Source organism: Chiloscyllium plagiosum, unplaced genomic scaffold, assembly GCF_037043375.1.
Source record: "Chiloscyllium plagiosum isolate Xiang-an unplaced genomic scaffold, Cpla_swu_hap1 HiC_scaffold_19, whole genome shotgun sequence".
Taxonomy (NCBI): domain Eukaryota; kingdom Metazoa; phylum Chordata; class Chondrichthyes; order Orectolobiformes; family Hemiscylliidae; genus Chiloscyllium; species Chiloscyllium plagiosum.
Window position 1 is genome coordinate 41,317,085 of NW_028270157.1, and position 17,416 is coordinate 41,334,500.

Sequence of the window (17,416 nt, forward strand, 5' to 3'; positions counted from 1 at the left end):
TCATCCTATATTGTAATTACTGTTAACTGGTCTGTAAACCACTCCCATTAGTGACTTCTTTCCTTTACTATTCCTCACCTCCAAACAAACTACTACGATATTCTGATCTCCTAATTCAAGGTCATCCTTAACCAAAGAGTCAATGCCATCTTTAATTAATGATGTTACCCCTCCATCTTTATTTGGCTTCCTATTCTGCTTTATTGTCAAATCCTCTCAATATTCAGGACTCAATTCTGGTTATTCTGCAACTATGTCCCTGTAGTGGCTATCAGATCACATTTATTTACTTGGAAGTGCACCAGCGTGAATGCTGTGTGCATTCAGATACATAGTCTTTAGTTTTGTCTCTTTGCTATATATGGAAGCCTATTTTGATTATTAATGTATTCTTATTTTTCCCTGCCATTCTCTGATTATTGCTCTTCTGCCTTGACTCATCCTTAATTCGCCACATCTACCCAAGTTTGATCCCTCATCTGTTACTATTCCAAGTCTCTCTCTACTTCCCTATCTATGTGGCTCACTCACTCAAACACCAGCAAGGTTCAGGTGTAGATCAGCCCAAATGCACAGATCCCCTCTCCTGAATACTGGTACCCATGTCTTGTGAACTGGAACTCAATTCTCTCAAAACAATCTGAGTTATTTTTAAAAAATCATTCCTGAGATGTAGATATTGCTGGCTGGATGAAGTCAGAATGGGAAGTGGGTTCAAGAAGAACTTGAAGGTGTTGGTCTTCCCAAATATTGGCAACACTGTCAGTATAAATGGTAGTGGTCCTGGATTTCAAAGGTATGATCTAAGCAGCCTTGGTGAATTTCTGCTGTGCATTTTGTAGATGTTTTACTTTGCTGCTACTGAGCATCAGTAGTGGAGGACTCAATACCTTTGATCTGCTCTTGTACCCTTATCCCAGTTGGCAATAAATCTTAGAGACCAACTTGGGGTGTATATAGTTGAATTTTGCTTCTGCTTTTCAGGTGTAAAGCCAGCTAAATGACCAATCTATTACTGGGTATCCTGCAGCTAATACTAGCCAGAATCAAAAAGTGGAATGCCTTCTTGACCTGACCTACCTGTCCATCTTTCTTCCCACACATCCACTCCATCCTCCCCACTGACCTTACATAATCATCTCCTACCCGCATCCACCTATTGCCATCACTCATCCCCCAGCTCCCCCTCATCCCCGCTACATATCTCGCAGTCCACTTCTCCTGCCACATTCCTAACGAAGGGCTAATGCCCAAAACATCGACTCTCCTGCTCTTTGGATGCTGCCTGACCTGCTGTGCTTTTTCTCGTGCCACGCTTTTCGACTCGGACTCTCCAGCATCTGTAGTCCTCATTTTCTTCTAATATCGGCCAGTCATGTAGGTCAATCTAGTTGGTGCATGTGTTACCTTTTGAATTATACAATTAATATAATGTATGCAACTCGGCCACTGTAGATCTTGACAGAAAATATAATGGTTTATGGCCTGGTTGAGGTTCGAGTTAATAATCTTGCCTGACTTTTCTAAGTCCATTTGAGTGTTGGTTTGCTCAGCTTTATTGAAATCATAATTTGAGATGGGTTTCTCACATGAGTGCTCTTTCAGCACTCAGAATATTAATATTTTAAAAGTACTTCACGATCTAGAAATGGATCAAGAACCAAACCAACATTCTTGGACAGAAAGTAAAGTATTTCTGGAAGCTAATTTAAAACAAATAAAGGTTTTGTTTAGTAAGCTACACTATTCACTAAACATGCTTTTCAACATATTTCAAAAGACCACTTTAATTTTCACTTAATGAAATGGTGGAATGACTTTGCATCATTGCTTTTTAACCATCTTTTGCCACCAGCCCCCAAACTTTGCCTAAACAAAACATTCTTAATATGCTGAGTCAAGCAAAGTGATTTTTGCATCTTCCACAATTTCTAAACACCATCACTACTTTTTACCCATAGCAAGGCTGGAACTGAAGGTTTAAATAGCAAGATATAATTGGTAAGTGCCTCCAACTGGAAGCCCTTTTGAGCGCTGCAGCCAAATTACCCAGGCAACAGGTAATTTGAGGAAACTCATCAACTGACACCAATGGAGTTGAACCAAGATCTGAACTGTGATCAAACAGGTTAATATAGCATTTACTCATTCTGCTATTAAGGCAGCTCAAGAGCAATAATCACATTCTCCTTTATAGACATTTGCTTTAAATTACATTTGTTCAAATACCTTCTGTGCAATCTTGAGAGCTGACCGATTATTACAAGGGAGAGTACAGTTAATCACACCCTTAATACTTATTTAAGCACCAGTGTTTCACTACAGGATGAAGATTGCGAAGACGCTGCAGAAAAAGTGACAGTAACACTGGGATGGCTGTTTCCACAAGTTATAGTGCTATCCACAGTCACATTATCATATTCACTAAATTGATTACTATCCATTAAACAAGAGTTTTTTTGGTATATAACTGAACGTACATTAAATATTATGTGCTTTGAAAACGTTTATTCTAATTTTCCAATGGAGAAAACATCTTTAAGTTGCAATTTCTCCTGTTAAATGAAATAGAAGATTTCATGAAACTTTATATATTTTGTATTATTCAAGGTAAATTCTGGAGCACTGCCATGAAGTGCTAGATTGTCAACAAACCTTATGAGCAATCATATTGCAAATTTCGGGAAGGAAGTCTTCAGTGAGAGTTGCATGCAGCTGTCTTTCTTTAATAGAAGTGTTTGTCTGGAGGCCTTCCGTTAATTTCCTCCATTCCTCCTCTGTCTGACACACTAGCTCCCAAGTGCCACAACTTCCAGGCATTTTCAATGGATCTGGAAGGCAAATCTCAAACAATATAGTCCAACAAACACACCATGTTAAAATAGCCATCTAATACATCTGATTCTTTCTGATTTAGAGGAGGAAGCAGAGCTTGCATATCACAGGTCAACTACAACAAATCCTGGAGGATACCAAAATGCATAATTCAAGATGATTAATATATCTTACTAAAATTCTCAGCCATATGTATTCTATGTCCTGAAGACCCTCCCACTAGAGTATGCAGAGGAACCTATGACACACTTTTCTGTTGTGCCCCACTGTATTATCTACCACCCTGTCAAATAGTATGAGTCATCAGTCCTAGACGCAGAAGGACTTTGGTGTGCCTTTTCAGTATTGGAGCTGATTTCCTTGAATTCTACGAGCAGTAGTTACTGTTTTATAAGCTGTTGCATTGTTTTGGAACTTTTGGGGGGGAAAAGATCAAAACAACAGCACTTTAAAAAGGAGGAAGACAAATAAAGGGCAGTGACTCATGAGCAGTGATTCAAACTGAGATAGAAACCGACACTGCTATCTGACCCAGCAGTAACCTATACAGCTGCTGCCTTTTCTGTCTGTTTTCAACTATCTCTGGACATTGGAGCTCATTCTAAGAAAAATAAGCAAATGGCAAAATTCACAGCTGACCTTGGAGAAACCGCTGCATGGAAGCTCACAGCAGGGGGCAGCTAAGCGGCTTTTTAAAATGTAACCATTCTGTTTTTCTTTTGGTAAATTTACAATATTGAGTAGAGCATTTTCTTTCTGACTATATGTTGTTATTGAAATCTGTCTCTTAATTAAACTTTAAAAATATAAAAAGGTAAGTACTAAGCTAGCTTGTAGCACTGTTCTTAGAGCAGTAACACTGCTATTTTCTGAGTCTGTATATTGTTAAGGTGCAAAGATGGCCTTTAGGAGAGTGATGTGCTCTTTCTGTTGGATGTGGGAGATTAACGAGAGAGTCCATGTTACTGATGATTATGTCTGCAGGAAGCGTGTTTGCTTGAGAATCATATTGGATCGCAAGGATCAGTTAGAGCTGCAGTTAGAGGCAACAAGGAAGTTACAGGAGCTAGGCGTTATGATGGATGGAGGTTGCAGGGAGAAGATAAACCACAGTCAGGTAAATGGGTGACCTCCAGGAAAGGTAGAGAGGGAGGCAGGTAGTGCAGGAGTCTCCTGTGGCTCTCCCCATTCCAAACAAGTATGCTGCTTTGGAAAATGTAGAGGGTGATGGACTCTCAAGGAGTCTCAAGGAATGTAGCACGGACAGCCAGGTTTCCGGTGTTGACACTAGCTCTAATGTAATGAGGGATACTTCAGGTTCCAATCTATCTAGCTGGAGGCACAGACAGGCAATTCTGGGGACGACAGTGAGACATCAGGTTGACTCCCTGGAGCCAAGATCAAAGATATCTTGGAGAGAGTGCAGAATATTCTCCAAGGGGAGAGGGACCAGCCAGATGTCATTGTTCACATTGGAACTAATGACATAGGAAGTTAGGCAGGAATTTAAAAAGCAGGCCCTTGAAGGTAGTATTATCTGGATTAATCCTAATGGCATGAGCTAGAGAGGGTAAAAATGGAGGACAGAGCACATGAATGTGTGGTTGAGGAACTGGTGCAGGGGAGAAGGATTCACATTTTTGGATCATAGGAATCTCTTCTGGGGTGGAGGTGACCTGTATAAGGACAGATTGCACCTGAATTGGGAAGGTGACTAATTTACTGACAGGTAGGTTTGCTAGAGCTGCTCGGGAAGATTTAATTTGGTTGTAGGGGTGCTGAGAGATAGTAGTGATCAGTCTGAGACTGGTACAGTTGGGGGAGAAAAAAAGAGTAGATCTAACAGACAGGGCAGGTAGGAACGAAGTAGAGAATGGGCTAGGACTGATATATTAAACTGCATTTATTTCAATGCAAGAGGCCTAACAGGGAAGGCAGTTGAACTCAGGGCATGGCTAGGAACATGGGACTGGGATATCACAGAAATTACAGAGGCGTAGTTCAAGGATGGACAGGACTGGTAGCTTAATGTTCCAGGGTATAGATGCTATAGGAAGGACCGAAAGGGGTGCATGAGAGGAGGAGGATTGGTGTTTCCGATTAGCGATAACTGTAGGGAGGATATTCCTGGGAATACATTCAGGGAAGTTATTTGGGTGGAACTGAGAAATAAGGAAGGGATGATCACCTTATTGGGATTGTACTACAGACCCACCAATAGTCAGCAGGAAATTGAGAAACAAATTTGTAAGGAGTTCTCGGTTACCTGTAAGAATAATAGGGTGGTTATGGTAGGGGATTTTAACTTTCCAAACATAGACTGGGACTGCCTTAGAGTTAAGGGTTTAGATGGAGAGGAATTTGTTAAGCATGTACAAGAAAATGTTCTGATTCAGAGAAGGTGCAAAACTTGACCCACTCTTGGAAAATAAGGCTGGGCAGGTGACTGAGGTATCAATGGGGGAGCACTTTGGAGCCAGTAAGCATAATTCTATTAGCTTTAAAATAGTGATGGAAAAGGATAGATGGGATCTAAAAGTTAACGTTCTAAACTGGAGGAAGGCCAGTTTTGATGGTATTAGACAAGAACTTTCAAAAGTCGATTGGGGGCAGATGTTTGCACCTAGAGGGATGGTTGGAAAATGGGAAGCCTTCAAAAATGAGATAACAAGAGGCTGGAGACAGTATGTTCCTGTTAGGGTGAAGGGCAAGGCTGGTAGGTGTGGGGAATGCTTGGTGACTAGAGGTTTCGGTTAAGAATAAGAAAGAATAAGAAAGGTGTAGACAGCAGAAATCAAGTGATTTCCGACAACAGTATAAAAGTAGTAGCAGTATACTTAAGAGAGAAATCAGAGGAGGACAAAAAGGGGACATGAGATAGCTTCGCTAAATAGAGTGAAGGAGAATCCACAGAGATTTTATAAATACATTAAAGTCAAAATGGTAATGAGGTAGAGAACAGGGCCTCTTAAGATTCAGCAAGGCCACCTCACAGGAGATGGAGGAGATACTAAAAGAGTATTTTGCATCAGTGTTTACTATGGAGAAGGACATGGAAGATATTGAATGTGGGGAAATAAATAGCAACATCTTGAAAAATGCCCATAATACAGAAGAGTTAGTGCTGGACGTCTTAGGACGTATAAAGGTGGATAAATCCCCAAGACATGATCAGGTGTACGCTACAACTCTGTGGGAAGCTAAGGAAGTAATTGCTGGGCCTCTTGCTGAGATATTTGTATCATCGATAGCCACAGGCAAGGTGCCAGAAAATTGGAGGTTGGCTAATGTGGTGCCAATGTTTAAGAATGGTGGTAAGTAAAAGCCAGGGAACTATAGACCAGTAAGCTTGACATTGGTGGTGGGCAAGTTGTTGGAGAGAATCCTGAGGGACAGGATTTACCTGTATTTGGAAAGGCAATGATTGATTAGGGATAGTCAACATGGCTTTGTGTGTGGGAAATTGTGTCTCACCAACTTGATTGAGTTTTTTGAAGAAGTAACAAAGATGAGGGCACAGTGGTGGACGTGATCTACATGGACTTCAGTAAGGCGTTCGACAGATACTTTATGGTAGACTAGTTAGCAAGATTAGATCACAGAGAATAGAGGGAAAACTAGCTATTTGGATACCGAACTGGCTCAAAGATGGAAAGCCCAGGGTGGTGGTGAAGGGTTGCTTTTCAGATTGGAGGCCTGTGAACAATGGTTTGCCAGAAGGTTTGGTGCTGTGCCCACTGCTTTTCACCATTCATAAAAATGATTTGGATGTGAACAAAGTAGGTATGGTAAATAAGTTTACAGATGATAACAAAATTGGAGGTGCAGTGGACAGCGAAGGTTACCTCAGGGTACATTGGGATCTTGATCAGATGGCCAATGGGCCGAGAAGTGGCAGATAGAGGTTAATTTAGATAAATGAGAGATGCTGCAGTTTGGAAAGGCAAATCAGGGCAGGGCTTGTACACTTAATGCTCAGGTCCTGGGGAGTGAACAAAGAGACCTTGGAGTGCAGGTTCATAGTTCCTTGAAAGTGGAGTTGCAGGTAGATAGGATAGTGAAACCCGCGTTTGATATGCTTGCCTTTACTGGTCAGTGCATTGAGTATAGGAGTTGGGAAGTCATGTTGCGTCTGTACAGGGCATTGACTAGTCCACTTTTGGAATTCTGCTTACAATTCTGGTGTCCCTGCTTTAGGAAGAATGCTGTGAAACTTGAAAGGGTTCAGAAAAGATTTACAAAGGATGTGCCACAGTTGGAGGGTTTGAGCTATAGGGACAGGCTGAATAGACTTGGGCTATTTTCCCTGGAGCGTCACAGGCTGAGTGGTGACCTTATATAGAGGTTTCTTAAATCATGGTTTTGGGGAGGGGGGGGTGCAGAGAAAGAGGAGTGTGGATAGGTAAATAAGCAAAGTCTTTTCCCTGGGGTGGGTGAGTCCAAAACTACAGGGCATAAGTTTAAGGTGAGAGGGAAAAGATTTAAAAGGGACATGTGGGGCAACCTTTTCATGCAGCCGGTGGTGTATGTATGGAATGAGCTGCCACAGGAAGTGGTGGAGGCTGGTACAATTACAACATTTAAAAGACATCTGGATGGGTATATGAATAGGAAGGATTTAGAGGGATATGGGCCAAATGCTGACACTTGGGACAAAATTTATTTAGGATATCTGGTTGGAATGGACGAGTTGGACCGAAGGGTCTGTTTCTCTGCTGTAGATCTCAATGACTCTATATTCTCTGAGATTCATATTAGGTATGAGTTCCTTCTCATTTTAAAAAAAAAGAACATAGCACAACATTAAACGAAAAACTTACTTTGAAGATGCTCACTGAAAGAGTACCATTTGCATCTCTACAATTCTGATATAGGAGCCAGTGAGAGACTAAGAATGGAATTTAGTGTCACTTTCCATAAGACCATAAGACATAGGAGCGGAAGTAAGGCCATTCGGTCCATCGAATCCACTCCGCCATTCAATCATGGCTGATGGGCATTTCAACTCCACTTACCTGCATTCTCCCCGTAGCCCTTAATTCCTTGTGACATCAAGAACTTATCAATTTCTGCCTTGAAGACATTTAGCGTCCCAGCCTCCACTGCACTCTGTGGCAATGAATTCCACAGGCCCACCACTCTCTGGCTGAAGAAATGTCTCCGCATTTCTGTTCTGAATTTATCCCCTCTAATTCTAAAGCTGTGTCCACGGGTCCTAGTCTCCTCGCCTAACGGAAACAATTTCCTAGCGTCCACCCTCTCCAAGCCATGTATTATCTTGTAAGTTTCTATTAGATCTCCCCTTAATCTTCTAAACTCCAATGAATACAATCCCAGGATCCTCAGCCGTTCCTCCTATGTTAGGCCGACCATTCCAGGGATCATCCGTGTGAATCTCCGCTGGACACGCTCCAGTGCCAGTATGTCCTTCCTGAAGGGTGGGGACCAAAACTGGACACAGTACTCCAAATGGGACCTAACCAGAGCTTTATAAAGTCTCAGTAGCACAACAGTGCTTTTACATTCCAACCCTCGAGATAATTGACAACATTGCATTTGCTTTCTTAATCACGGACTCAACCTGCATGTTTACCTTTAGAGAATCCTCAACTAGCACTCCCAGATCCCTCTGTACTTTGGCTTTACAAATTTTCTCACCGTTTAGAAAGTAATGCATGCTTCTATTCTTTTTCCTAAAGTGAAAGACCTCGTGTTTGCTCACATTGAATTCCATCAACCATTTCCTGGACCAATCCTCCAAACTGTCTAGATCCTTCTGCAGCCTCCCCACTTCCTCAGTACTACCTGCCTGTCCACCTAACTTTGTATCATCGGCAAACTTCGCTAGAATGCCCCCAGTCCCTTCATCCAGATCATTAATATATAATGTGAACAGCTGCGGCCCCAACACTGAACCCTGCGGGACACCGATTGTCACCGGCTGCCATTCCGAAAAAGAACCTTTTATCCCAACTCTCTGCCTTCTGTCAGACAGCCAATCCTCAATCCATACCAGTAGCTCACCTCGAACACCATGGGCCCTCACCTTGCTCAGCAGCCTCCCATGTGGCACTTTATCAAAGACCTTTTGGAAGTCTAGGTAGACCACATCCACTGGGTTTCCCTGGTCTAACCTACTTGTCACCTCTTCAAAGAATTCTAACAGGTTTGTCAGGCATGACCTCCCCTTAATAAATCCATGTTGACTTGTTCTTATCGACCCTGCTCTTCCAAGAATTTTGAAACCTCATCCTTAATGATGGATTCTAGAATTTTACCAACAACCGAGGTTAGGCTAATTGGCCTATAATTTTCCATCTTTTGCCTTGATCCTTTCTTGAACAAGGGGGTTACAACAGCGATCTTCCAATCATCCGGGACTTTCCCTGACTCCAGTGACTTTTGAAAGATCTCAACCAACGCCTCCGCTATTTCCTCAGCCATCTCCCTCAGAACTCTAGGATGTAACCCATCAGGGCCAGGAGATTTATCAATTTTAAGACCTTTTAGCTTTTCTAGCACTTTCTCTTTTGTAATGGCAACCATACTCAACTCAGCCCCCTGACTCCCTTTAATTGTTGGGATATTACTCATGTCTTCCACTGTGAAGACTGACGCAAAGTACTTATTAAGTTCTCCTGCTATTTCCTTATCTCCCATCACTAGGCTTCCAACATCAGTTTGAAGTGGCCCAATGTCTACTCTTGCCTGTCGTTTGTTTCTTATGTATTGAAAGAAACTTTTACTAACATTTCTAATATTACTGGTTAGCCTACCTTCATATTTGATCCTCTCCTTCCTTATTTCTCTCCTTGTTATCCTCGGTTTGTTTTCGTAGCCTTCCCAATCTTCTGATTTCCCAGTGCTCTTGGCCACTTTATAGGCTCTCTCTTTATCTTTGATAGATTTCCTGACTTCCTTTGTCAGCCATGGCTGTCTAATCCCTCCCCGGATAATCTTTCTCTTCTTGGGGATGAACCTCTGTGCAGTGTCCTCAATTTTACCCACAAACTCCTGCCATTTTTGCTCTACTGTCTTCCCTGCTAGGCTCTGCTTCCAGTCTATTTTCGTCAGTTCCTCTCTCATGCCCTCATAATTACCTTTATTTAACTGTAACACCATTACATCCAATTTTGCCTTCTCTCTTTCAAACTGCAGACTGAACTCTACCATATTATGATCGCTACTTCCTAAGTGTTCCCTTACTTTAAGATTTTTTTATAAAGTCTGGTTCATTACATAGCACTAGGTCCAGAATAGCCTGCTCCCTTGTGGGCTCCATGACAAGCTGTTCCAAAAAGCCATCCTGTAAGCATTCCATGAATTCCCTTTCTTTGGATCCACTGGCAACATTATTTACCCAGTCCACCTGCATATTGAAGTCTCCCATGATCACTGTGACCTTGCCTTTCTGACATGCCTTCTCTATTTCCCGGTTCATGTTGCGCCCCTGGTCCTGACCACTGTTAGGACCTGCTCTTTACAGTTTCCCTGCTCTTTACAGTTCCAAAATAAGGTCAGATTGGATCCTTAAGGTAATTGTGCAAAATAAGGTATGTTGCAGGATGACAACAATTTTTTAATCATCTGGCATTATTTCAATTGTATCTAGGACAGTGGGGAGGAAACAAATATCTTTTGTTCAGATATTCTAGTTCCTAGGATGCACAATGGCACAAAGGATGATATAGTGATTCCTGCATCATTTTCTAGAGATTTTGCAGTGTAAAAACATGGTTTGAAGATCTCTATTTAAACAGGAGTTAGAGGTTGTTGGGGTTCCCTGGTACAGTGAAGCATTAATTATTCCCTCCCATTTCTGTTCCACCTGAAGGTGTACAATGTTCACAGAACATGCAGTACGTCAGGATTCCAGTTAAAGCAATAATAAAGGTCATGTTGTGAGCCAATTTTTATTCTTCATCCATCAGTTCATGCTCAAATTTGTTGTGGTACTCAATTCTAAATTCAAAACTAAATTTTCCATGCTATCTTGCATATGAACTGGGAGGAATAGTAGGCCATTCAGCCTGCTCAGTAATTCAATAAGATTACAGCTGATCTGATTGCTACCTCAAATCTATATACTCACCTACCCTGATAACCTTCCACACTAGCTTAACAAGAATATACCAATCGCTGTCTTAAAAATATTGCAGGATTCTGTTTCAACCACCTTTTTGAGGAAGAAAGGTCCAAACACCCACGACCCTCACTACACCTTTTACTCTTCCAAAGTTCAGCAGGACAAGAGCCTGCTTGTCCAACCGTTCCTGATAAGGCAACCTGCTCATTTTAGGTATTAGTCTCATAAACCTTTTCTGAATTGCCTCCAATTCATTTACATCCTCCCTTAAATAAGGAGACCAATACTGTGTACATTACTCCAGATGCCACTGTACCAGTACCCTTTATAACTTTAGCATTACCTTCACAGTTTTATATTCAATTCTTCTTGTGATAAATAATGATATTCAATTAGCTTCCCCAATTATTGGCTGTATACATACAATAATCTTTTGCAAATTGTGTGCGAGAATACCCAGATCCCTCTGCATCTCAGTTTGCAATCTGTCAATATTTAGAAACTGCCTTTTATTTCTTCCTGTCAAAATGAAAATTTTCATATTTCCCATACTATATTCCACACACATCTTTGCCCACTCAATCTATCGACAGGCAGTCCGTAGGTTCTGAATTGTTTCAATTCTCAAGTTCTTAAGTTGCTTTGTATGCAAATTGGGGCACAATATAGGACAATATAACATAGCAATTCATAAATACAGGGAAATATTCATATGTTGGATACTTAGAATTAATATTAGTACACCTCTATATGGGACCTCATCCATAAGTCAAGCACTTGTAAATCGAGGATCCCCTTTCCATGTTTTTGAAGCCTCCTTGTATCTCCTTCATAACTTACTCTTCCTATTAATCTTTGTGTCATTATCTTAATTATTCTCAGGGTGTTCATAACAGTAAAAGCATCAGTGCAATATCTATTATGGAATATGCATTGTGATAATAGACAAAAAGATAAAAATATTGTTCCCTTACCACGACTTTTGCATTCTTGTCGGGAATCTTCGATAGGAGGCACTTCTCGGGTTACAATCGTGGATTCACTGTAAAATACCATTCAGTAACTTGAAAAACTATTTGCCTTCATCTATGTCATCATACTATATTATTCACCAGACTTCCCATATGGAAGATGTCCTCTTTTCACTGTTTGCTACAAAATTATAAACAAGTATGAAATGCTCAATCACAAAGGAAAATAAACCTTTATCTCCAAATGATAACATTCCACTTAGATGCCTTCCAATGTGTGGATGGGTGATGGGACAGTATATGGGCAAAGGTCATCGTAGATATAAACAACACCCGAGAGTATCATTCTTATTCCTGAAAGATGAGGGCACACTATGGTAGAATGCAATAAAAACTTGAGTTAGAAAGAGAGATGGAAATAAACAGATACCAAGAAAAGATAACACGATAAAAAAAGAGAGAAGAAAAAGGGAGAAAAATTATAGATATGCAATGCAACAGTAGGGAGGAAAAGTGTGTTTTAGAAAAGTTTAGTTTCAGGAATCAGGATTTAAGAACCTTAATTTAGTGATATCAATTATTAAAATTGTATCCATTTTGAATTAGAAAGATGTGCAATGCTGATGAATTCCAGCCTTAATGCACAGCCTTGAACACAAAGGAGCAACTGCAATAAATGCTGGAAGTTCCCTCCTCAGAATCAGAACCAAATCCTCTTCTGCTCTATCAAATGTACTTAAAGGATCCAAAGTCAAGTTTAAAGGAGGACCAAAGGAATGAGTTCTTCTAGTATTGTTGATAATTCTTTTCCTGAACTAACATTAGTAATCAAAACAAAGAGTAGGAGTAGGTCATCTGGCCCTTCGAGCCTGATCGAGCATTCAATATGGTCATGGCCAATCTTCTATCTCAATGAAATATTCTCAATTTCTCTCAACATTTTTTGATATCTAAACATTTATCAATCTCTTTCTTAAGCATATCCACTGACTCAGCTTCTGCAGCCTTCTGTGATAACAAATTCCAGAGGTTGACCACCCTGAGTCAAGAAATGTTTCTTCATCTCAGCCCTAAATGGCCAACCCTGTTTGCTGAAACTTGGACTTCTAGTTCTAGATACCCCAAGTCAGGGTAAACATCCTCCCAGCATTTAGTCTTTTTAGCTCTGCTAAATCAGATCAATCAGATTCCCTCTCATTTTTCAAAACTCTAGTAAATACAGGTTTCGTAGAACCAAACAAAATATTTGGTCATTTATTTTATGACAATTTTTTAAGGCCAGGATGTTGTCCAGGTCTTTCTGCAAATCAGCACAGGTTACTTCACAATTGGAGTTTTTGTGAATGGTGCTAAACATTGAGCAATCATTAGGGGTGTACTCCATACAAAGGAGGACAGCAACAACATACATCAAGCCATTAACAAGTTGACAAATCAGCATGCAATTGGTATATGAACTTCAGCATAAATAATTGCGTTTGGTATATTTTGGTAGAAAAAATAATACGGTCAAAGATTTCCTGAAAGTAAGTGTCTAAAATCAGGTAGGGGGCAGAACGATCTCAGATTACAAATACACAAATCACTATAATGATGTTAAAAATCACACAACACTAGTTTATAGCCCAAGTGGTTTATTTACGTCGATAATGATGTCAGACTAAAAGATTTAGTCTGTCAGGGAAGTTTGAAAAGCCTGGGGCTCTTTCCTCTAGAGAAAGGGAGACTTGAGGGATGACCTGGTAGTGATCTTTAATACAGAGAAACCTCGATTATCTGAAGGACACGGATAGGGAGTATTTCATTTGGTTAATTAATTCTGGATAATCGAATGCTGCATAACATAGTTTAGCTGAGCATTGAAACATTGCGATCTTGCCTGATAATCCAATATTCAAATAATCGAATGCCAGATAATTGAGATTCCTGTATTGTGGAAAGAGTTCATAGAAGAATAATATTTTTTCCTCACTTGCCAGCAAGAACTGAACTAACGGTCATATATATAAGATGATCACTATGACATCTAATGGAAAATTTAGGAGAAACCATTTTACTCAGTAGTTAGAATGTTGAGTAGTTGAGGCTAACAACATAGATGCATGCAGTGGGGAAGCTAGATGAATACAGGATTAGAAGAGGCTTACGTGGAGCATATCAACATAGGTCCATTGGACTGAATTGCCTTTGTGCTATTAGATACTGTATAATATTAGAAATCCTACTTCACTTGCAATGTAACTATTTACTTTCAGTGGTTATCGAATTTTACTTAAAACATAATTTTTGATTTGATATCTTTTTTAAGAGCTTAAAAATGTGTTGCTGGAAAAGCGCAGCAGGTCAGGCAGCATCCAAGGAGATGGAGAATCGACGTTTCGGGCATAAGCCCTTCTTCAGGAATCATGCACGAATCATGCTTCAGGTTTATGCTCGAAACGTCGATTCTCCTTCTCCTTGGATGCTGCCTGACCTGCTGTGCTTTTCCAGCAACACATTTTTAAGTTCTGATCTCCAGCATCTGCAGTCCTCACTTTCTCCTACCTTTTTTAAGAGCCATGATACCTTCTGGTAAGCGACACCTAGGATAATGTGGTGTATAACTATTTTGACATAACCAATATAATATTGCTATATCGCCAGTTTTCTCACAAGGTGCCATGTTAGGGTGGTCTTGGGGTGAGAATCCTAGAATCACTACAGCGTGGAAAAAGGCCCTTCAGCCCAACAAACCCACACTGACCCTTTGAAGAGTAACACACCTAGACCCATTCCCCATCCTATTATCCTACATTTCCCCTGAGTAATGCATCTAACCTACACATCTCTGAACACTACGGGCAATTTACGATGACCAATTCACCCTAACCTGCATATCTTTGGATTGTGGGAGGAAACCGGAGCACCCGGAGGAAACCCACACAAACACAGGGAGAATGTGCAAACTCCACACAGACAGTCGCCCGAGATTGGAATTGAACTCAGGTCCCAGGTTCTGTGAGGCAGCAGTGCTAATCACTGAGCCACAGTGCCACCCTGAATTATTTGCAATTTATATTAAATTAGAAGATGCATGCATTTCAATCTTAAAACTGAAATTTGCTGCTGCTGTTGTAGTAACTATTTTAACTATTTTATCCATTTCAGGCATTGTACTTTTTTCAGCAGAAAGGAAGAACTGTGACTTTTTGTGCATCATTTCTAGTTCTTGTAACAATTTTAGTGCAAAACACATTTAATGAATTTTTGACCATGCAGGCACAACTTTCAGTTGTGGGTGTTCATCAGCATTTCACCATATTTAGTAGATTTATTTGGAATCGCTAACGTCAGAATGCCTTTCACTTTTCCATTGGTGTTTTATTTTTATTTTCTTAAGCTAGAGACAAGTTATAATTCTGATTTGACAACTCAGAGGGCTGATTTGACAATATTTTTCTATGATGCACATTAATAGAATGAGGCTGAGACTATTGAATCAGCTACACTCCAAGCCATTAAGTAAATGTGCTATTTACAGTAAATGTGAAACAACTCACCTCATTGTTGTAAAATAATTATCTTCCAGTTTTTTCCGTTTTGATGGTCGGCCTCTCTTTTTAAGTTTCAAGTTGGTAAGTTTATAATTGGAACTACAGGTATTTAGTTTTCCATTTTCACTGTAAAATTAAAAAACTTCAATGGAATGGTGTCATCAACACAGCTATTAACTATCCATTCAAAATAGAATGCATGATTGGTGTAACCCTAATGTAAGAAATTTTTGATTTGCTTACATCAATTATAGAAAAATACATGCACAATTCCTCCTGATATTATCTTCGTTGTGTAAACTTTGTTTCCATGTCACATTTGGACTATCTTTTTTGCAAATTAATTTATTTTTGAACATTTATAAACAAAATATATTCTTAGCGAATGTTATGCTGTAGAAAAAGGGAGAATGAGGAAGTGGACCAAATGTTAATGGTGCCCTGGGCCAAAAGGCAAACAGTGTGACCAAGAGTAGAGGAGAGATGTCGATGAAAAGTAGGTATTATTAGCAGAAAAAAGGCTAGTTCTACCAAGAGCAAGTCCATATAAACAAAACAGTAGGTTGTAGTTGATTGAAATGGAAACTAGAGCTTGTGGTTAAAGTTGTTGGGTTCAAGTGCGTAAGTGGACAGTAAGGTGCTTTTCTTCTAGCTTACGTTGGGCTTTGCTGGAGCACTCCAGCAAACCTCAGATAAAGTCTAATATGAGAGTAAGATAGTATTTTTGAATTGACAAGGGACCCAAGATTAGGCATTGGTTGGGAGCCCTTGCATGTGGAAAAGGGAAAACATGTTGGAAGTACCCCTGTGGAAGGTGGTATTGTTGTAACAGATGCAAGAGAGGCTGGGAAACTGGGAGGAATGGAGTGAGTTCTTATAGGAAGCAGGGAGTAAGGAAGTGCAGTTAAGGTAATTGTGAGAGTTGATGGGTATGTAAGAAATATCAGTGATTAGCTATCCCAAGAAATGGTAACAAAGAAAGCAAGGAAGGGATGAGTCAGAAATATACCAGGTAAAGGTGAGATATGGGTGGAAATGGGATGCAAGATTGACAAATGTTTTAGAATCCAGACAGCAAGGAGTAGATACAATCATCAATAAAACGGAGAAAGAGTCATGGGATTGAGGTTCAGTCTTTGCAAAGCGAAAGTTGAAATGCCAGACAACAATAGCACCACCCAAGTCAATAGGCTTGATAAAGTCAGGGTTAGACCCAAGAGAACAGAGAGCAGCAAATTCAGGGGAAACATGTCAGAATGGGTAAGGATGACAGCAGAGGACTTAAGGTGGCTGATGTTACATTGTCAATTCTTGAAGAAGAGTAATTAGAATATCCTTGACAGGTTCACCAAAGCCCAGCCTTAGAAACAGCACAAGTTTTAAACAAATGAAAAATTATACATGAAAACAAACACCTGGATTAACTTATGTAAACAAAAGTACTAATTAATTATTACATTTCTTCAACTTGATTTTTCTCCAGTATGAAAGATGGTCCCTCTTTATATAGACGAGTGCCATAGAAATACCAATAGGTTGCTCCAATAGCATCTTCTCCTAAAGGTTCCACTCGTAAATTATCAGCATCCAGACCCTGACAAACAGATAAAGCCAAGTTAAAAATATGCCACACACTTCAAAATTCTAAACTGTGCACAATATGATGTCCCAGTGCATTGATAAACCAACCATATTATAAAGGCAACAGATGATTTCAGATTTTGGAACATAAGTTCGGAACTACCAGGCATCACAGGAAAATTATAACAGCCATATCATCCACAAGAATCAGATGGAGAATAGATCAAATAGTAAAACTGTTTACCAAGTTGATAACCAGAAGAAAGATATTAACTTGTATGAACTCCAGCACTTTTCATTTCATTCGAAGTGAATAAAAGATTAGTCAAAGTGCTCAAAATCATGGGAGGATTTCATTAAATAAAGGAATGTCATCTCCACTGTAGCTACCAGATATAAATTTAAGATGG

The 17,416-nt window shown here is 40.0% G+C and overlaps 1 protein-coding gene across 2 annotated transcripts in view; it reads right to left on the minus strand.

The window, feature by feature from the left end:
* Positions 1 to 17,416, minus strand: part of cecr2 (CECR2 histone acetyl-lysine reader) — a 144,942-nt gene that overhangs the window by 52,534 nt on the left and 74,992 nt on the right. For both annotated transcript variants that reach the window (XM_043709444.2, XM_043709441.2), the window contains exons 4-7: positions 16,883 to 17,019; positions 15,432 to 15,551; positions 11,896 to 11,963; positions 2,656 to 2,831 (exon numbers count right to left, since the gene is read on the minus strand). In XM_043709444.2, the coding sequence (XP_043565379.2) occupies positions 2,656 to 2,831; positions 11,896 to 11,963; positions 15,432 to 15,551; positions 16,883 to 17,019 (501 nt within the window). The remainder of the gene's footprint in view (positions 1 to 2,655; positions 2,832 to 11,895; positions 11,964 to 15,431; positions 15,552 to 16,882; positions 17,020 to 17,416) is intronic.